The sequence below is a fragment of the Mytilus edulis genome, chromosome 13 (genome assembly GCF_963676685.1).
Source record: "Mytilus edulis chromosome 13, xbMytEdul2.2, whole genome shotgun sequence".
In the NCBI taxonomy this organism is placed as follows: Eukaryota; Metazoa; Mollusca; class Bivalvia; order Mytilida; family Mytilidae; genus Mytilus; species Mytilus edulis.
In genome coordinates this window covers 49,330,947-49,353,786 of record NC_092356.1, presented here as the reverse complement: position 1 = coordinate 49,353,786, position 22,840 = coordinate 49,330,947, and the positions used below count along the sequence as shown (strand labels likewise).

The 22,840-nt window shown below is 31.3% G+C and overlaps 1 protein-coding gene across 8 annotated transcripts in view; it reads left to right on the top strand.

Moving 5' to 3' along the window:
* The first annotated feature begins 977 nt into the window (after window positions 1-977).
* Window positions 978-22,840, top strand: part of LOC139501799 (anoctamin-7-like) — an 88,220-nt gene continuing 66,357 nt past the window's right edge. For 4 of the 8 annotated variants that reach the window (XR_011658658.1, XM_071291008.1, XM_071291004.1 and 1 more), the window contains exons 1-2: window positions 978-1,097; window positions 7,168-7,283. Coding sequence is in view for 6 of the 8 variants with exons in the window: in XM_071291008.1 (XP_071147109.1) it covers window positions 7,191-7,283 (93 nt within the window). In the remaining 2 variants the exon portion in view is untranslated. Of the gene's footprint in view, window positions 1,098-6,851; window positions 7,082-7,167; window positions 7,284-22,840 lie in introns of those variants that run through there. The other 4 variants (XR_011658657.1, XM_071291009.1, XM_071291005.1 and 1 more) reach the window with 2 other exon arrangements.

The following is a 22,840-nucleotide window of genomic DNA, read 5'->3' as shown; positions in this document are numbered from 1 at the left end:
CCACTGCAGACATGAACTGAACATAATACTTGATTCTTTAATGTCTGCATCACTTTTGCAAAATTTTCAGATATAATTGCAGATATATACGTTTCAGAATATTCAACATTCATAGAATAAATGCTATCAATAAGCTAGATTTCTATGCATCGTGTGTACAATATTTTGTTTATATATTTTATATTTTATTGCGCCATAGACTATAATAGTCTTTGTTTGTTTTTCATGAATTTTCATGGTCCTCGTTTCACGTTTCAAAGTATTCCAAAAACCGGCTGTAGCTTTTCATATCAGTCGAAAATCAAGTTTGTTTGATAAAAAAATTGTTGTTTTCCATTTTGCCTACACGGACTTTAGAATAAGATATACGGTTTTTTCCTCTCTGGAAACATTATTCAATACGATAGGATATATAGTTGAAATACGCAAAGACTGTGTAACTCCTAGGAACAAAATATGCATCTTTCTCTTCGGAAACATATAACCCAAGGCGCTAAAACGGATAGCTACTGTTAGACACTATTGTCTTTGTTTTGGAATCTGAAAGAATAAAGTAAAATGATATTCATCTTCCACTTCTTCCAACGGTAATTTACGGTGTCTACGATGTTCTTGTTTCCATTAGGGTTATTTTGGTCGTTAAAAAGACAAGTCTTTCCAGAAATCTGTATACTTTCATGAGTTTGACTGTCCCTTTGGTATCTTTCGTCCCTCTTTTTTCAGCTAATTGTTTACCCGTACAGCATTTACAAGGCAGTTAAATTAAAAATATTAAAAGTACATTGTATTTCATAATAAAGAAATGGTAGAAAATTAAATTTATATGACCAATGATTTCATAAGCACTAAATAAAGATCTATAAATTCTTGTTATATTTTATAATCAACGGCTATTTTTCTCATTTTTTTCTAAAAGTTAGAGTGCGGATATACCTGGCATTTCCGTTTCATTCCGGGTACTACAAATTACTGGGGCGAAACGGGGTAATTCTAAGTTAATGCTAGCAGACGGATTTTCTTTGAGCGTGTTGTCCCAGTTGATATTTGAATACGATATGGTTTGATATGGAGATGATACAAGTATTTTCTACCTACAGGTAATTTTTATCTTATAGTTCCTGAGCAGTTTTATCATTGTCAATGTCCAATAGCTTTTTTAATTTGGATACAGCCAGGTCAGTTGAAAAACCTGTGATGCATGCATGCATGTATGTTACAAGTACAACTTACACTAACATTCACCACTTTTAGTGTACTAAAGTACATGATTTTCACATGCATAGGTATGGTTAGCTTTGTTTCGAGTACACACCATCTTCAAAACTACAGATATATATGCATCCAAAGCATAGCTATGATCGTGTTGTCCTGGAGCATGATGAAGGCTTTGAAGCATTCTGAGTGACACAGATTTACTGGGTGTCGGACCGTCTGGTCAATATGTGTCTGGTTTTGTTAGTGCATTCTGTACATTTCTTGCCAGATTTTTCATAATACTTATGATAGAGTTATATCGACTGACCAATTCAAAAATCAGTGCCAATCAACTATTTTAACTGAGTTATGCCCCTTTGTAGTGTTAATTACATGGAAATTTCATTGTTATAGCTCTCATTTGTACAATTCTTGCCAGATTCTTCTGAAATAGTTATCAAAGGAAACTTATATTATAGGTAATATCAGCAATGTCTTTATGGTCTTGGTAAAAATCTAGAATTGGTGTGGATCAATAGACAACTTTCGAGTTCGATGCATTTCCGTCAAAAACTCTGGTTTTAGTGAACATCATTCGTGCGTTTAGGGGCATCGTCACTTCCATTCCAAAGTTGAGCGAGTGGTTGGAAAATTGTAATACTATATTGCGCGATTTATTCGGCAACCTAAATTCTCATAATTGACAATCAGCACTGCTGTCATTAGGGAATTGTGATTACATGTAAGTACTTACAAAACCAAAATTATTTCTAGTTTATCCTGCACAATGAAGATCACTAAGACGCTTGATGAACGTCAATAGTGCAGGGATACAGGCGACCCCCTCTATCTGGTAAATGACGTCACAAAGGCGCGCCTAATCATGCTAATTGACAAGTTTTTTCCGGTGACGGATGAACTCGAAAGTGGTCTATTATTTTTGAAAGAGTTATGCCCTTAAAATTGATTATCTGGAAAATTTGCTTTGTAAGTCCTCTGATGTGCACAATTTTTGCCAGATCTTTATAAATTTGTATTATAGGTTTATAAGCAAAAATTGTATGGGGCAAGTTTTAAAATGATTAAATATTTTTAAATGAATATATCCCTTGGAAATATGAATAATATATTATATGGAAAAATACATTGTATTTGCCCTCCTTCATTTCTCTTAGTTATTTGTAAAAAGATTTAAATAACAAAAACAAAGCGAAAAAAGAATAAGAAGATATTTTTAGCTATTGCCATTGGATCTATGATAAATGTGCAACACATGGACATTGGAACTGTGTTCTTTTATTTACATTTGAATAAAAAGCAGAAATTAGCACATGTCCATTTGAAAAACTGTTCCTGCTCTGAGGTATTTGATGCAAATAAGATTTGTGTAGGTCTCTCCTAAAGCCTTGGTCACACCTTAACAGATAGCTCAAACGGATGCCTAACGGATAACTTTTTTTCAATCTGTTCATGTCCATTAGACGTCCGTTCTTATCCGTTAGACGTCTGTCCATATCCGTTGCATGTCCGTTTAGCGTATGTTTTATCAGTCGATGTCTCTTCTGTCCGGTGGAAAATTTTGAGCCGGTTCAAAACCTTGAACGGACGTCCAACGGATGAAATGTCCGTTGAACGTCCGGTAGGCGTCCGTTTTGTACTGTACTTGTCCGTTTAGTTTCCCTTTAGTATCCGTTACATGTGCGTTATACATCCGTTGGAGGTCTGGCAGATAAATTCACCAACAGACTTCTAACAGATGTTGAACGAATGTCAAACGTACTTCTACCGGACGTATAATGATTAAACAGATGATGAACGGATCTGAAACAGATATATATGCCAATTGAAAATTTCGGGTCAGAAATTGTCAATTAGATATTTTCTGGTTCATGAATTCTTATTATTCATAATCAATCTAAGAGTAAGAGCACGTCTTCACAATGAAGCAGCTAATATTCAAGCCAGACACTGCCCTTTGGCGGCATTTTGAAGAACAAACCAAAACCAGTTACACAGAAACATTTTGAATATTTATGCTATTTACATGTTTTATTATTATCGCCTTTAATTTTTCCGTAAATCTTGTTCATCGGTTTTATCCGGTACAATTCCGTTAGGTGTCCGTTTTATGCGGTACTCATCCGTTCTGTCCGGTACGTTTCCGTTTCTCGTACGTTGCATATCCGGTGTATGTCCGTTATGTATTTGTTTTGCGTCTGTTTTATTTGGTCAGTACATCAACTGACTCCCTACGGACAACAATTTTTTCAACAGACTACTTTTATTTTCACCCATTAGGCAGGCCTCGACAATAACGCTTGTCCGATTGTCCGGTACCAGAGGGAAAAAAGGTCGGACAAGTAAAAGCTGGATCAAGCTTGTCCGTCGGGACAAGTACAATCATTCTGCAGAAAATAAATTTAATCCAACTTTGATGAACACAGTATTTTATTATAAACAAAAACAAGAAAACAAATATTAATTTGACATGTTTCTGTATTCTGTTTATTCAAATGCAAAACCTTTTTCTTCAACATGTTTACTTGCAATCGATAATTTTTAACTGGTTCTTTGTCAGTTACTTTTTAACAGGTAAAAGGTATACTATTCTCAGAAAACAGTCTTACTGATCGGAATCAATGATGCGCTTTGTAAATAAGGTAACTTTACAGGACAGTAAATTGTCACCTCGAAAGATTCAGCTCCAATTGTTTAAGAGACGGGAGACATATTTAGTAGACATGATTGATAGACAGTTTGACAAGGCAGGAGACATTTTGGCACCGTAGGAGACATATTTAGTAGACATGATTGATAGACAGTTTGACAAGGCAGGAGACATTTTGGGACCAAGACAAATCTGTATCTCATTTTGCTACCTTATTCTGTTCCTTATAATAAATACCATACCGTAATTTTTTCACAAAAATATTTTTTTTTATTTACCATTAAATTCACAAAATCATATTTGATCATAAGTAGAAAAAAACATTACTTGCAATATAGTGACCTATAGTTGTTAATTTCTGTGTCATTTGGTCTTTTGCAGAGAGTTGTCTCATTGTCAATCAGACCTTATGATGGCTTATCTTCTTTTTATTGATTGCATTTGAATAAACTTTTTTTTTAACTTAAAAAAAATATAAACAGAATACAAATCCAATGAGTGTACAGGCCTATCAGATGGTGCCTCATGATTAAGAGTCTGATGAGACTAGCATTGATGGAAACTAGAACCTAATTCCTGTGATATGACTAGTTTCGCAGTTGTACTTGACTCATAATTTTGAAAAGTATTTTAAAAAAAATACATCAAATTCTGTTATATTGTTTTAATTCGTTTTGTTCCTTTAATCAACTAAAAATGTAAAAAAAGGTTATTTTTAATAGAAAATATTTGGACAAGTAACAATTTCATTCGGACAAGTAAATTTTGGTATGTGCTTGTCCTACAGGACAAGTTGAAAAAAAAGTTATTGTAGAGGCCTGTTAGGTGTCCGTTCGTGCAATCTGGTAAGGTGTGACCGAAGCTTAAGTAACAGGCTTATTGTAAAATAGAAATTTTGAATGTATTCAAATTTCTCTAGATACAATATAATGTAACCATGTGTACACTTGAATTAGGATTGTGGTTCCATTCAATTACAAGCAATTTAGGAGCAGTATCGCATGATGATTGATTCATTGTTTGAACAGTTATTTATATGCATAAAAACATTCAATACAAATTTGATGATTCAGATCGATCTCTGATTAAAACTATGTGAAGAGAAATACAAAAACTTAGAAACTTAATTTTAGAGTATGATCCAAGAGAGTTGAAAGATACCAAAAGCACATTAAAACATATAAGTTGAAAATAACTGATAATCCATTTATGAAAATCGAAAAAAAAAGACTTAAAGATGATTAAAAGGGTACAAAACATCTGGTACCCCAAAAGACTAAAGAAAGAGCAACACCAACCCACCAAAAACCTGGGGTGATCTCAGTCAGGTGCTGTGGAAGGGTAAGCCAATTCTGCTCCATATGTTGCACCCGTCATGTTTCTCAAGTGCACACCTAGTGATAAGTCTAACTAGGTAGGTTACATTTGAAGAACAGATTGTGGTAAAGACAATTGAAACATATCTGTCATCTTTCATGAAACTAACTTGTGATTGCATCCAACTGAACGTTTTATTTGGAGAAAGTTCAAAATGGACCTTGATGAAACAAAAGATTATTTGAAATTGTTGTATGAATTAAAATGCCTTTGACATTATTATATTCCATGCCAATTAAATTATTATATAGAAATAATATTTGATAGAATTTATGCCATTATGGCACTTATTCCACTGTTCTGATGCACATTTGAACAATAAATGTCTCTTCAGTGATGCTTGCGGCCAAATTTTTGAAAAAATAAAACTAACAAATATTTAAGAGCTGATAATGAATTAAAAACCAAAAAAGGATCTAACATGAAACCAGAGATATAGACAAGAAATCAAAAGTATAATAAATAACCCATCCACTTTTAAGTATGCACCTATTTGGAGTAAGAGACGGAATCAAAACCCATATTGGACTATAACTGACACATGGTGATTTTTGGTCTACCTTGCTGTTTTAAAGCCATTTTATAGTTTCCTCAGGTTGTTGAATTTTTGATAATCAATGTGTTGTTCATTGGATCTAAGCTCTTTATTCATGGTCAGAATTTGATCTCAGGTGCTCTGGAAGGGTTAAAAAATTCTGCTTCACATGTTGCACCTGTCATGTTGCTCAAATACAAACATGGTGATAAGTCTTACTCTAATTAGGTTTGTGACATTTGTAGAAAAGATGACTGGATTGTGTTTTAAAGTCACTTAAGGATGTATTCTTCTGACTTTTCAGTCTCGTTCAGTCTCGTTGAAATCTCGTTCTTGAATTATTTCCAAAAAATGTAATACAAGTGGAAAATATCAATGAGTTTTAAAAATATTATAATCAAACATAACTCTGTGAAAAAATTGAAAACATATCTGTCATCATCACTCAGTAAAACAGTATTGTAAGGAGAAATATATATGATGTTTGGGTGATGCAATAGTAGAATCTATCTTTAATTCAGTCAGTTGTTGATTTTCTGTTTATACTGAAATTCTCTTTTCCAGCAACCAAGTTTAAACCAGGTCTTGCAGTTTTCAAGAAAGTTAAAAAGTTATGATACTGATCAAAATCATACATGTATATAATTTACTTTGTCTTTGAATACAGTTTTCTTCATTGAATTTCTTTAATTGAATAGTGATGGTTTCACTTCTTCAAATTTGTTTAAAGATTTAAATTGGCTTTTATATTTCTATGTATTCACAATTGATAATTTATAACACTTGTTCAAATGTAGACCTTTACTCAATTTGATTTTTTTTAACTTTTAAATTACAAAGCCTGTGATTTCAATTACTAAATTACTTGAACCATTCAGTTTAAGTTGTAATATAGGAATGCTCTATTGATAGATTTTACTATTCCTTCCACTAAAGCTACGTTGTACATGTATTATATTATTGTACCTTATTAAAAATTTAAATGTCAAACCATGTCAGATCCTGATTGCTAAATTTACATTTATTGTCTCTCATAAAGTATTCCTTTTCACCTGATCTAATCATATATAAGTAGATTGATTATTGGAGATTCGCAATATCAATTTCATTGTTATAAATGATTTTTCATCCTAGCATCCATCGTCACAATGAAATTTTTGTTATATTTTTATGTCGCGGATGTGTAGCCAGGTAATAAGAGTTTATTGATAATTGTGAAAGCTTATGTAGCAAATGCAACTGAAAACGGGGATGAATAATTTATATACTTCAACTAACACAAAGTGTAACTATTTAAAGGAAGTCAAGTAAGCCACTGGAGACTGAACGAACACTTTCCATTCACAATTAATATTGATCCGAAACTTGTCAGTAATATGTTTGTCTTTTACAGAAATGGATGTTAAACATTGAAAAATGAGTGAAAAACGAGGATTAAATGGTGGACCGCATCAATACGATGATTATGGAACAGTAGACAAACAGCCAATTATTGACCGGGATGAACTTGTAAGTCTATTTTGATGTAAACAATTAATAATGCCTGAGCCCTTGATCAGTGTAAAAATTGAGGTTATTATGGTTATGCTTAATCTGTATGATAGAAATTTAATTGATTTATACATTGTTATAAGGTTAACTGATGTAGTTTAAAAATCTAAATTCTCATCACCAGTAATTTCATTCATATAAACAGAAGATGTGGTATCATATGATTGCCAAGAGACAGCTCTCCACAAGAGACCAAAATGACACAAAATTTAACAACTATAGGTCATCCATCGTACAGCATTAAAATTTCTTGCCTGAAACTGTTTTTACCATATAACTACAAGTTATTAGAATTTGTACAAAAAATTGTTATTTTGTTTTTTTAAATACTTGATATTAGTTTTTACTGGTAATAATTACCAGAAATATTTTTTTGCACTTATATATATATTAAAATGCAATTTTAGCACTGTATCTATGAAAGGAGATGTAGACAACAACCCAACAACAAAAAAAATTATTATATTAATTCAGTATATTTTGACAGCATTTGCTAGAATAAAATAGAAGAATAAATCGTTGGTCATGGATCAGTAAGATAAGCTAGTTTATTATTTTTTTAAAGACATTTTAAAGTTCAATGAAGATTTGAACTTGTTTTTCAAATTAGCATTAATGATGACATTTTATATCAAAAATATCAATCACCTGAATCACCAAAAAACCAGGGGTGATATCAGGTGCTCTTGACAGATATGCGTATCCTGCTTCGCCTTTGGTACCCACCTTGTTGTTGTACAAATTACTTCATACCTTGAAAGAGAGCAGGAATAATTTAGAAAAAACAACGTAAATTGAAGCCAATTTTGAGTGTGACCAACAACAGATACAAGCTTTTTCTGTTGGTATTCCCCTTGCCTATGATTATCTTATCTAAAAAAAAGGAAACATTATGTGTATGTTATTTTTGCTTTCATTGCTGAAGGCTGTATGGTTGCCAGTATAATAGCTTCATGCACTTCATTTCAACTTTGGTGGATAGTTAACTAATTGGCCTTGAAATAGCTCCTGATTTTTACATTGAAAATTAAATATATATATATGCAATGATAACCTTAAATACAAGGCAAAAGTTAGTCTTACACATCTGTAGGAGCTTTGTTTGTCATCTGACAATATTATCACTTTAGGGACAGGTAAAGGATTAATTGACATTTTGTGTTTGCAGTTGAAATATAGACTATATGATTTTCTATCAATATTTCTGAGAAGTTTTCTTCTATAGATCATAAATAAAATCACTAGAGATTTATAATCCTTACTAAACCAGTTTATAGTTATGATTTCATACAAGACATGAAGGGTAAAATTGAAGTGTTTTTCATGCATCAGTCCACATATTTGATGTCTAGAGACATGTATCTTATGTGTTATGTCATCTAAAAAATTCGAATAAAAACCACCAAGTTCAGTATACCTAGTGCATGTATACTGAAGAAACATCTGATTTTCGTAATAATTCCATTAAAAACTAGTGATTATTACAGTGACTTGACTGTTAGTGTTGCTCTCCACCAATTTCAACTCATTCAAAATTTTGACCAAATTGCAATTTGTTTTATTAAAGTTTAAACCAAATTGTTCAACTGGTCAGAATATTGAACAAATTGTTCAGTCAAAATGTGAAAGTGCAAGGTGATAAAATAAAATACACTTACAATCCTATAAGACTTTAACTCCACTAAAATGATGTTGTGACAAAATTAGTTTATCAGTTTGTAAAGTTATATTATAGTCATTTCCATGCTGAAGAGGAACTGTTTATTTTGAATTGCTATAAAATTGTCCAAACTAAGCTTTCATATAGTTTTTCTTTCTAAAAGTATTCTATATTTATAACAATCAGATATCATTTTAAATAAAACATCATATATTCAGTAAAATATGTGTGAAATAACAATATGCTATTGATAAGTTTTCAGGGGAGATAACCTAAAATATTATTCTTTTGAATAAAGACTTTTTGAAAGAAAAGTTATTATCTCCCCCATGGAAATTTCCTACAAACATATATTGCAATTTTACACATATTTTACTGAATATGAAATGTTTTAATTCACATAATGTCTGATTCTTATAAATATAGAATACTTTTAGAAAGAAAAACTATATGAAAGCTTAGTTTGGACAATTTAATAGCAATTCAAAATAAACAGTTCTCCTTCAGCATGGAAATGAATATAATATAACTATACAAACTTATAAACTAATTTTGTCACAACATCATTAAAGTGGACTCTTATAGGATTGTAAGTATGTTTTATTTTATCACCTTGCACTTTCATAACGTGGCTGTGGTTTTCTAAAGCAGTTGGTTCAAATTTCTGACCAGTTGAACAATTTGATATTATAAAACAAATTGCAATTTGGTCAAAATTTTGAATGAATTGCAATTGGTGGAGAGCAACACTAACAGTCAAGTCACTGTAATTTGTCTACTGAAAACTTAGTTATTTGATTGATATGATCTATCTTCAAGAACTCATGATTTAAGTTTGAAAATAGAATGCTTTATTAATTTGAAATCAAATATATTGCAGTTCTGCGAAACAGGTAGTAAAAAAATGCTGTTATCAATTAACACTCAGTTGAAATAGAATCTAATCAATTTCCCAGTATTGATGGTTCATTCTAACCAGAAAATTCAATCACCAATAATAAGCAGCTTTTTATAACCAAAACTTGAGCAATATGATCTACACATCAAATTGCTGTGCACAGTCAATAAATAAACTGATTAACTTTTCATAAAGCTTGTTCAGTGTAGGTGTCATATACTGGTACGATATATGAAGTGACCAATTCAAGGAGAAAACTTGCATGCATGCATACTTAGGCCAACCTTAAAAATATGTTTGTTTGCAGTTTTCCGACTGTACCTTCAGACTGAAGGGTCGGTAGGTAGGAAAAATATTTTATTTTATCAGCCAAAATACAGTTTAAACAAGCAGTTACACTAAACCAAGTTTCTTGTGAAGAAAAAAAAAACATTTTAAAACAACAAACACTGGACATGCTGAAAACCAACATCAAATGAACAGGCATTTTCAGATAAAAAACTTTTTAACCAAAACTGAAACTTTAACATAGTGTCATTAACCAATTTATGACCTAAACTATGGTATAATTATTAAATACTGGAACACTTATAAACAAGGAATGTCATTATGACTAGATCTGTTTTAAGGTTTATGTACCCTTCTGTAGCCATTTTTTACGAATTTTTCAAACCTCAATTGTATCAAAACTAAAGATATAATAAATAATAGAGATAGGCCATTTAGTACATGTTTCAAGGGGAAACTTGATGCAAAGCATTATTTTTTACTGTTTCATTGCATTTGATAGAAAAAGAGGACTTTGTGGCAAATAAAGTTGGGGGTGAAATCCATAGCACCCCATTAAAAGTACAAAAAATGTAAATGGTCTGTACAGAAATGTTTTTAATGCATAAAAAAAATTGGCAGCATATAGCTCCTAAGGACATGTTTTAATTGAATTCACACAGGCCACACAGTTTGGGTATATTTAATATTGTAAGAAAGAGAATAATTGCAATGAGTGGGGCAGCCCCCTTTATCCTAAAGGAGCATACTCATTGCAATCGAAGATAGATTTAATATAGAGAGAGTATATTTATTTTTCAAGCTAACCATTCATTTTCTCTACATCTTTGTGTAGTTAGGGTTGCTTCTTTAAATATTGATTTGGCATGATCTATATCCATTAACATTTCAAATGAGCCCTTCCTCCGTACAGGTTTGTTTACAGATATCCATGAAGATTTAAGTCACGGAGCAGTGGTTTCATCTTTGTCGTCTTCACAACGATTTGTAGAAAATATGCCATACTTCAAGCTGCTGTCGAATTATTTAACCAATGAAATTGGTTTCATAAAGTCAAGCTCCACAGATTCTGTACCCGATTTGTTTGAGACAGAATGGTTATCGTGTCAGTTATGAATATCCGCTGCATCATCGTCAATGATATCATCACACATCATTACATGTGCCTGAATCTGTATAAACAGTTTACTAATAAACTTTTTTTGTTTGTTATTTGTCTTAAAATTGACACGAGACGACAGCGTAAAGTACTCCTCCGTGACTTCATGGATACCTGTAAACAATTTCCATGTGCCACAGTGCTTTATCATTAAATGGTCACATGAACGCTTGACGGGAAGCTAAGAAAAACCGAACTTGAAATGCGTAATTGACCCAGACTTTAAATCATTTCTGGAAAGGACCCAAAGTTCCGGATCGCGTCAATAGAAGTATTAAAAAAGAAAATTTCAAATTTAAAGCAATAAAATTTTCACAGTCGGGAGGATTTTCAAGGGTCGGTCGGTGAAATTGCAAACAAACAATATTTTAATTTAAGCCTTATTTTTGACAAATGATAAGATTTTGCAGCTCAAATGCAAAATTTACATCTAAGTATCATAGAGATAAATAATATTGTTTTTCATTCACTTTTTTTGTCATAAAAATGTTATGTGAAAATTATTACAGACATTAACCTTAAAAGTTACGTAATTTTAAAATGAATTTATTTCATCCTCAAATAGTTCCTATTTATGCAAAATTCAGTGGGAGGCAGTAAAAAAATTTGCATAAAATATTGGGTGAAATGCTTGGTTGCTGAGATGAAATCTATGTAAAGCTATATTTAGTTGCTTCATCAAATAAAATACTATTACTAAGTTCACCCAGTTTGATATCCATTGAACACGTACATTGTTTATGAAGCGAAACTGCATAAAAAATGAAGAGAGATGTGTTATGATTGCCAAAGAGACAATTATCCACCAGATTTCAATGACATGCATTGGATACATCCTTCTGATGTTATAAACTTTGTTTGGTTATTTCAGTCTATACAATTGACATTTTTTTAGGGTTGAAATATTGTGTTTAATCTCACAAAAATGTGGCTGATAATATGTTAATTTGATCTAAATCCATGTGTAAAATGAAAATTATAAAATGCATAATATTTGTGTTAAGTGATCCATATACCTACCTTTTTTCAAACCTTAAAGAATGTATAGGTACCATGCAGTACTTTAGATTGTGAAATGTTAGAAAATTGTAAGTGGTCCTGAAGTACTCAAGGTGAAAAAAAAATGAGGGGGGAAATTAAAGAGACTCTTGTAACCCCTTTTTACCCTTAGGACACATATTGTGTTGTTACTCACAGTTAGTCCTAAATACCCTGTTTCAGAATCGCCACTCTATTTTTGTAGGTGACTGTCAGATTTTTATGTCTAAATGTGCAGTAAAACAAAAGTTCCTGCTTCCTGCTACTTTCTCTTATACTTATTAATTATCTAAATGTATAATTGGTATAAAATCATTAATGACATATATATGTGACATACACTTTTCTGTAAGAATTCCATATTGATTAGTATTTATCTTCTTAAACAGGACAATTAACAGATTATTTTCCAACTTCGGAAATTGTCCTCCTTTGAAACACTTCCTACAGACGGAAAAGCTGAAGTGTTATAACGAGCCTATTAACTGTTCTTATTGATTCTAAAGCTAGAGATATACTGCATTATGGCTTGAAAATGGTTATTACTTCCAATGTAGCGAAGGAGAAAAATAATATTTGATATGACAGTCTTCTTTAAAAAAACTGATGGGTTTGGTATTTAATTCTGAAAACTGTCTGCATTGCAGCAAAGCAGCAAATAATACTTTTTTGAAGTCTTTTATATAATGGGGGTCTTTCTCCTCAAAGGATTGAGTCTCAACAAAAGTTTTACCATAAAAACTGATGGATTTGGCATTCATTTGAAAGCTGTCTGCTTTGCAGAGAAGCAGAAAATAATAATTTTTTGATTTTTTTTTTATATAGTGGGGGTCAAGGGATTGAATAAGGATTTCTCGACAGTAGTTAAATTCAAACTGATGGATTTTTTTTATATAGTGGGGGTCAAGGGATTGAATAAGGATTTCTTGACAGTAGTTAAATTCAAACTGATGGATTTTTTTTATATAGTGGGGGTCAAGGGATTGAATTAGGAATTTCTCGACAGTAGTTAAATTTAAACTGATGGATTTTTTTTATATAGTGGGGGTCAAGGGATTGAATTAGGAATTTTTTGACAGTAGTTAAATTCAAACTGATGGATTTTTTTTATATAGTGGGGGTCAAGGGATTGAATTAGGAATTTTTTGACAGTAGTTAAATTCAAACTGATGGATTTTTTTTATAGTGGGGGTCAAGGGATTGAATTAGGAATTTTTTGACAGTAGTTAAATTCAAACTGATGGATTTTTTTTATATAGTGGGGGTCAAGGGATTGAATTAGGAATTTTTTGACAGTAGTTAAATTCAAACTGATGGATTTTTTTTATATAGTGGGGGTCAAGGGATTGAATTAGGAATTTTTTGACAGTAGTTAAATTCAAACTGATGGATTTTTTTTATATAGTGGGGGTCAAGGGATTGAATTAGGAATTTTTTGACAGTAGTTAAATTCAAACTGATGGATTTTTTTTATATAGTGGGGGTCAAGGGATTGAATTAGGAATTTTTTGACAGTAGTTAAATTCAAACTGATGGATTTTTTTTATATAGTGGGGGTCAAGGGATTGAATTAGGAATTTTTTGACAGTAGTTAAATTCAAACTGATGGATTTTTTTTATATAGTGGGGGTCAAGGGATTGAATTAGGAATTTTTTGACAGTAGTTAAATTCAAACTGATGGATTTTTTTTATATAGTGGGGGTCAAGGGATTGAATTAGGAATTTTTTGACAGTAGTTAAATTCAAACTGATGGATTTGGCATTTAATTCTAAAAGCTGTCAATTGAAATGTTCAATGAAGTATGAATTGTATAATAGGCTTGTTTGCAGACTTTGACAATACCACAAAGTCAAATATCCACTGAAATATAACTTTCCCTCAATCAACAAACATTTGTATCCACAAAATAAAAGAATGATCTTTATCTACTTGTGATGTGCATATATATTTTTTTTTGCACAGTGTGGACTTCAAAGATTTAAATTTAAAATGGTATTTAATTTTAGAGCATACTTTGTTCATCTGTCCGTTATATTTACAGAAAATAATAACTTTTAGCAATTTGATTGTTGTTTAAATCATATTTTAAACAGTTTGTTCATAAGAACTTAATATTTAAAGTCAGTATTGTTGTAAACAGTGAAATATTCAATATTTGAAAAACATAATATTTTTGTAAAGTATTTACATCATGAAAGCTCAGTTTAGAAAACTATTATTAAGTTTAAATATACCTCGTCAAATTGAATGTGTGACGTCACAATGTTTTGTGAAAAATCGTGTAGAAGTATTTTGTAATATGGTAATAGAAGAATATGAACCTATATTTTGACAGTCTGCACGGTCATCTAATAATTAAGGGTATATAATAATATTTAGGTAGCATTCATGTCTATATGTATATAAAAGAGTATTATTATAAACTAGCAAGTTAGTAACTGAATGAATGCATTTGGTTTTACATGAATAGAAATATGAAAGGAATAAAAATACCGCTTTCTTTTAAGTTGACTTGTTTGAATATTTTTTTAAAGTCTCTCATAATGACTTTTCTGAAATACAAAGGTTATACTTAATGAACTTCATAAAATTGACCGACATTCATGGGATCAAAAATGAAGAATAAAGGATAAAAGCAATGATAATGTCCAGAGTTCACGAAATCTTTTTTACCCTGTTGGTCCTTGAAGAAAATCTGCTGATCCTCACAATAAATTCTATTGAAAAATGCTAAAATTGTGTCAGTCCTATGCACAATTTTGGTGGTAAAATCCTGAGGACCACCACTTTTCGCAAACTCTGAACGTCTATAATTTTTGTTTTAAAATAACACAAGCCACAGCTAGATTCAAATTGTCCACATCACAGCTGAGTTTTCATCCCATTATAAAATTGCATACCTAAAAAATAATAATAACAATAACAAAAGTTAATAAATGTTCAGTGGATGAATAGACCCATACTGTGGATTCCTTACTATTCATTGAGTACTAATTTTCATGGATTTCCAGGGTACAGTTTAACCACAAATTTAATTGTTGAATTTGTAATGAACTTTCTATCTAAAGCTTGCCATTAAAGCAGACTAAAGCAAAACCATGAAATTAAAAACCAAAAATAACTCATTTTTTTCTCAATTCACGAAAATTAGTATTTTACTTGGGCATATCCCCTGAAATGTTCTTATTTTATTTTAACCCAAAGATTATAAACTACCCAGATACCCTTGTCACAAAGGAGACAGACACACTGGTTTTCTACTGAGTGAGTGAGTGCACCTTTGTGTTGGTATCTGTTGTTAACATATTTCAAAGGCATATTCTCAAAAAACTACATGTTACAGATATGTCTTGTTAAGTTAAGCCATACTGTTGGAATATGTCAGTTCCTTCTTTGCTTTACTTCTTGTTTGCTGAAAGTACTTATTGCTTGAAAAGATCAGCTTCATATATGTAAGAAATTTAAGTAACTTTTAGTAGATTAACAATTGAGCAATTTCAAGATCATAACATTTTAATGTTTTTTTTGCTTTGGTGATATGGCCTATATATAAATCAACAGGAAATTAAAGCAGACATATATGCATGTGATTATTAGCTCACCTGGCCTAAAAGGCCATGTGAGCTTTTCTCATCACTTGGTGTCCGTCGTCGTTGTCGTCTGTCGTCGTTAACAATTTTTCAAACATCTTCTTCTCTGAAACTACTGAATGGATTTGAATGAAACTTAGCATGATTGTTCCTTAGATTATCCTGCACAAAGTGTGTGCTTCGATTTTTGATCCGTCAAAAAACATGGCCGCCGTTACTTAAAATAGAACATAGGGGTCAAATGCAGTTTTTGGCTTATATCTCAAAAACGAAAGCATTTAGAGCAAATCTGACATGGGGTAAAAATGTTCATTACGTCAAGATCTATCAGCCCTGAAATTTTCAGATGAATCAAACAAACCATTGTTGGGTTGCTGCCACTTAATTGGTAATTTTAAGGAAATTTTGCAGTTTTTGGTCATTATCTTGAATATTATTATAGATAAAGATAAACTGTAAACAGCAAAAATGATCAGCAAAGTAAGATCTACAAATAAGTTAATATGACCAAAATTGTCAATTGACCCCTTAAGGGGTTATTGTCCTTTAATGACAATTTTTCACAATTTGTTCATCACATTTGCTAACTTTAAAAAATCTTCTCCTCTAAAACTACTGAATGGATTTGGATGAAACTTAGCATGATTGTTCCTTAGATTATCCTGCACAAAGTGTGTGCTTCGATTTTTGATCCATCAAAAAACATGGCCGCCGTTACTTAAAATAGAACATAGGGGTCAAATGCAGTTTTTTGCTTATATCTCAAAAACGAAAGCATTTAGAGCAAATCTGACATGGGGTAAAAATGTTCATTACGTCAAGATCTATCAGCCCTGAAATTTTCAGATGAATCAAACAAACCATTGTTGGGTTGCTGCCACTTAATTGGTAATTTTAAGGAAATTTTGCAGTTTTTGGTCATTATCTTGAATATTATTATAGATAAAGATAAACTGTAAACAGCAAAAATGATCAGCAAAGTAAGATCTACAAATAAGTTAATATGACCAAAATTGTCAATTGACCCCTTAAGGGGTTATTGTCCTTTAATGACAATTTTTCACAATTTGTTCATCACATTTGCTAACTTTAAAAAATCTTCTCCTCTAAAACTACTGAATGGATTTGGATGAAACTTAGCATGATTGTTCCTTAGATTATCCTGCACAAAGTGTGTGCTTCGATTTTTGATCCGTCAAAAAACATGGCCGCCGTTACTTAAAATAGAACATAGGGGTCAAATGCAGTTTTTTGCTTATATCTCAAAAACGAAAGCATTTAGAGCAAATCTGACATGGGGTAAAAATGTTCATTACGTCAAGATCTATCAGCCCTGAAATTTTCAGATGAATCAAACAAACCATTGTTGGGTTGCTGCCACTTAATTGGTAATTTTAAGGAAATTTTGCAGTTTTTGGTCATTATCTTGAATATTATTATAGATAAAGATAAACTGTAAACAGCAAAAATGATCAGCAAAGTAAGATCTACAAATAAGTTAATATGACCAAAATTGTCAATTGACCCCTTAAGGGGTTATTGTCCTTTAATGACAATTTTTCACAATTTGTTCATCACATTTGCTAACTTTAAAAAATCTTCTCCTCTAAAACTACTAAACCAAATTCAACCAAACTTCAACTGAATGATCAGTAGGGTGTATAAAATAAAGTTTGTGCTTTATTTTTTATTTCGTCAAAAAACATGGCCGTCATGGCTAAAAATAGAACACAGGGTAAAATGCAGTTTTTGGCTTATATCTCAAAAACTCCAGCATTTAGAGCAAATAAGACAAGAAGTTAAATTATTTATTAGGTCAAGGTCTACCTGTCCTGAAATTTTCAGCCTAATTGGGTAACTGGTTTTTCAGGTATAATGCCCCTGAATTGATGATTTTAAAGAAATTTTGCAGTTTTTGGTTATTATCTTGAATATTATTATAGATACAGATAAACTGTTAATAGCAAAAATGTTAAGCAAAGTAAGATCTACAAATAAGTCAATTTGACCAAAATTGTCAATTGACCCCTTAAGGAGTTATTGCCCTTTAAAGACTTTTTTCACAATTTGTTCATCATGTTGACTTACTTTAAAAAATCTCCTTTGAAACTGCTGTATCAATTTCAGCCAAACTTAGGCTAAATGAGTTTCAGAGTATCTAGTATAAATTTTATATTTCATTTCCTTGTATGTCAGAAACATAGCTCCTATGGCTAAAATAGAACATAGGAGAAAATGATTTTTTTTTTGCTTTTGAAGAAAATAGGACGATTCAAAGAACATTTAAATAAATTGAAAAGCCAAAATAATCATTGATGAGAGATTTAACCAAAAAAATTAAGGTGAGCGATTCAGGCTCTTGAGAGCCTCTTGTTGATATATGCACACACGATATAATTTCATTTTCAATAACAATTTAATTAAGCTTGGATAATTCCTGGAATATTATTTTATATGTCTCCAAATTTTAAACTTTTGCAATGCATTATGATTATTGTTTTGTTTTTTTTGTTGTATAAAAAATAAATGTATATTCAACAGCATTGAAGAGTCTGCCATGTCACTGGATGGTCACAAAGACCTGCAATATGTACTAATTAACCTAAAGTCACATTCTAGAATTTTTGATAAGCAGTTTACAATGCTACTGGTTAATATATTGCATAATTTGCAAAGATCAATTCCATCAGATATCTGTATTAAAGTGAATTACTTTTTTCATCCTTCGGCAGAAAATTGTTCTTAAAGAATTATGGGTAATTAAATCATACAAATGATACAATCCTTATTTAGGAGTTAATTTTCTCTGTAATTACAGGATTCACTGAATTACATCAGGGCTACAGTGTGCGATTTAATTGGTGATGTAATTGAATAATTGATAATTGTTTTTGTCATTGAGTGCTAACTATTTATATTGAATGTGGATCTAATGATCTAATGATTGTATTGAAATTAATTGGTACATGTATATTATATGTTATATGGTTGACAATATGGTGAGGCCAAAGGCCAAATCCACTGTGGATTTTATTCACCCTCTATGGATCCGTAGGGGTCAGTAGTTAACCGTATAACAAATTTATCGCATGCTGCACTTTTTCTGTTGCGTTTTGTTGAAAAATATAAACAATGAAACACAACAACATTAATAGATGGCGTCACCATTAACGCGTGATGAACCCCCTATGCAATTTACTAACCCCCTACGGTCTCATAGGGGGTCACCACGTATGTGACAGCGTTAAACCAATCACAACGTAATAATTTACCAGTGGTGCGATAAAATATCATGTAAAACAGATGTATAATAGAAATATTGTACAGCCTTAAACTAAATGTCATTTATTAATAATAAACAATTGCTGATTAAAATTAAAATTTTTGTTTACAAGTGTTGATTTTGATTTATATTGAGTTGCACTGCAATGAAAACAAAATTGCTAGATCAATATTCTATCAGGAAGAGAACTGTAAATATTTTGTGAGATATTATGGAGTCCAGGGGCCTCAGTCATAAAACTTAAATTGGTATTTGCAGTAAAAAATGCTTGATCAAAACACCTTATCTGATAATTTAGTGGTTGATTTCTGAGTCTGAGTACCATAATGATATGGAATTGAGAGGTCACAGTTTACCTATTGCATCTAGGCTTGACGTCAGTGCAGGACAAAGCCTTAATATTTCCGAACATTTATGAAGTAAACGTTAAACAATATGGTTGGGTTTCTGTTTTTTATATAAAGTTAGGGTATTTCCCTTGCCATTTATTGTCTGAACATTGTCTTTTTCTATATAATACATGTAAAACACTTACGGACTGGATATTTGTGAAATAGTAAGTTTATTGTCTCCGAGGTGCAACTATCAAATGACAAAATGTGTGATTGAAACATCATATAGGATAATTTGATTTGTTGATTTTTGAGTCTGAGTACTAAAATCATGCTTGAAAGTTTATGAGTACTAAAATCATGCTTGAAAGTTTAATAACCAAAAGGCCTGGCCATAGGGATTGATATCATATGTACATGTGCATGCTTATATTTTATTCACAACATAAGTCTGAGACGTAGGGGTGATTTATAGCTGAATTCAAAGGAAATTGTCTACAACTGCAATGAAGACTGTTAGTGTGTTGTTATGGAGATGTATTTTCTGGATGATTGTTTTGTTTATAGTTATAATTGTCTAATTATACTCCCACTAACACTCCTACTCCATGTTTGTCTGTAGGGGATGGTCTGTTAATTTGTCCAACAAATGTTTTCATCACACCTTTCTCAGACAATATGCAACAGAATGACTATACACATTTGGCCATCAGCTTGACAATGATGTACCGGTAGTTCTGTTTGGTCTAAAATAAAATATTGTTTTTCCCCAATCCCAACCAACTCTGCAAAAATGGTGCTACTCATAAAATTTAATTGTCAAAACTAAGTCAAATATTATTATATTCATTTTGGATTTTCAGGCTTGCCCATTATAAGTCCGATAATGTTCAAGCTTTTTAGAAAAATAAAATTATTTCCCTACCTACCTATCCACACCTGGCTAATGGCAGGGTCAGGATTGGGGAAACAAACAATGTATTAATTTAGGCCTTGTGTAAGCACTTCTTGGATCTGTCAGACACATACTTCCTGTTTGCTGTCATTTACTTTCGAGCTGTTCGATTGGTTGATCGAACTTATAAGCAATCTTTGTCACCCATTACTTGAATACTACGGAACTTATTGATTTCATATTTGGTAGACAGTGAAGAAAACTGTGTGTACTTTTTAAATTGTAATGACAATAACATACAGTATAGCGGGTTATTTTCACAGCCACAGGGTGTAAATTTTTGCTTATTTAGGCAGATAGAACAAATCCGCCAAATTAATAAGTGCTAAAATATTTCGTAAACCTTATTCATTGTTATTCATGTTAGATCTCGAAATTTCACAACTGCGAAAATAACCTGCTTTAATGTACTTCCTGTTGGGTTTTTTTCCTAGAAATTATGAATGGCGTTAAATTTGCAAATAGCGCAACATTTTTGTTGATGTATACCTTACACTTCTTTTTATTCATATTTATAAGTAAAAGTAAAAAGTCCTAAAAAGATTCAGTAGACATTCATGCTTCTGAAAAATTCATCACTCTTTTGGTCATTTTGGTCAAGTTATAGATGGAATTCTTATAAGCTGGTGTGAAGATTTACAATGCTATTTGTGAATATTAGCTCCTGGTCATTGTAAATATGATGATGGTATATTAGGCATTGAGGGATTAGGATGGATCTAGACCACAAGATGATGTATTAAGCCTTCTAGGTGTCCCCTAGAATGTTAAATATTACTTTAATGATTTACAACATAAAAATGGATCTCTTGTCCATCTTTTTTTTAAAATACTTTGTTAGACTTAGATTTAAATGGAAAATGTTTCAGGGGAAATATAATAATTGATCAGTTTCTCATTATGTAATACATTTATATAAACAAATTGATACATTAGATATATCTGTGTTTTTATAAACAAAATTTCTTATTGATTTGATGGTCAAAGACTTAATCTGATGTAGCAGATGTTTTCTTTCTTTAGATAAGTCAATAACCATTATCATTACTGGACTGTCACTGTAACTGATGTATCAATATTTCTCTCTATAAAAGTTCGACTGTCACAGTTTAACTGATGTATCAATATTTCTCTCTGTAAAACCTTTCAAAAGTTTTGTGTCAGATTGTTGTTGTAGATTTTATTATCTGTTTATATTATAACTTTGCATAATCTAGATAGACAAGATTCTTCTGTCTAAATTGAGAAAAAAGTTTTTTATATCATTAGTGTCTTGAGCTCAGTTCCAACATTGTCATAGTTGTCAAAAAAAATACAGGCATTATACTGATTCAAATGGGGGTGCACACCACTTGAACAAGTAAAATGTAATGAAGGTAATATTACCTACAATTTGTATCAAAATAATTTCCTCTCATTCTGATTTGAAAGTTACGCTCTCAAACATCAAAAAAAGAAGTTTTATCGTAGACTATCAGATATGGTGTAGTTCTAACCATAAATGATGCCAAATAGCAATCTGCATTGTTGCTTCAATGTTTCTTCAGGGTTTTGGGGTTCCAGGGGAAGTATGGTTGCAACGCTGAAACTTAAAAAGGAATTGATTGAAATGGACCACCAGCCCAGGGATGGAGCATCTTGATAGACCTGTTGTTTGAAAACTCTATCAGAAGCTTTTTAATGTCCTGTGCCAAATATTTCATGTAAAATGATTAGAAATCATCAATGTTGCATAGCATTTATAATCCTTATATGTTGTGTACAAATTGTATTGTTGTACAGATTATAATTAAAACATATATAAAATTCCCTGAAAATAAGTAGTTAGTGTTTAAGCCTTGCCAAATAAAGTCAAATCCTTGTAGGTTGGAATCTATTTTGAATACAAAACTAGATCTGGTTTATCTAGAATGGTTTTACAATATTATTGAGTTCTAATTACACTTACAGTAACTAGGATATCCAATATGAAGGATTATAATTGCTTTGTATATTTGCAGAAATAAAAGTACAACATATCAATAGAAAGAAATTTAAGCAATATAGTTGTCAGAATGCAAACCATTGTATTTTATATTGATTAAACGTGAAGCTTCATTTATCATTTATTGTACAAACTAGAACCTAAAGTATTAGTCTGGGCGATATTTCAGATTGATGAAACTCTTGTTTAATATTTGATGATTGGTAATTGGAATAGAAAAGTAAATATTATTCCTTCAAAGGCTTATAGGGATGTAGAAAGGATCTATGATGGTATTAAAACTAATCTTATTTCTTTAGCTGATTACATTGGTAGCAAAAATTATA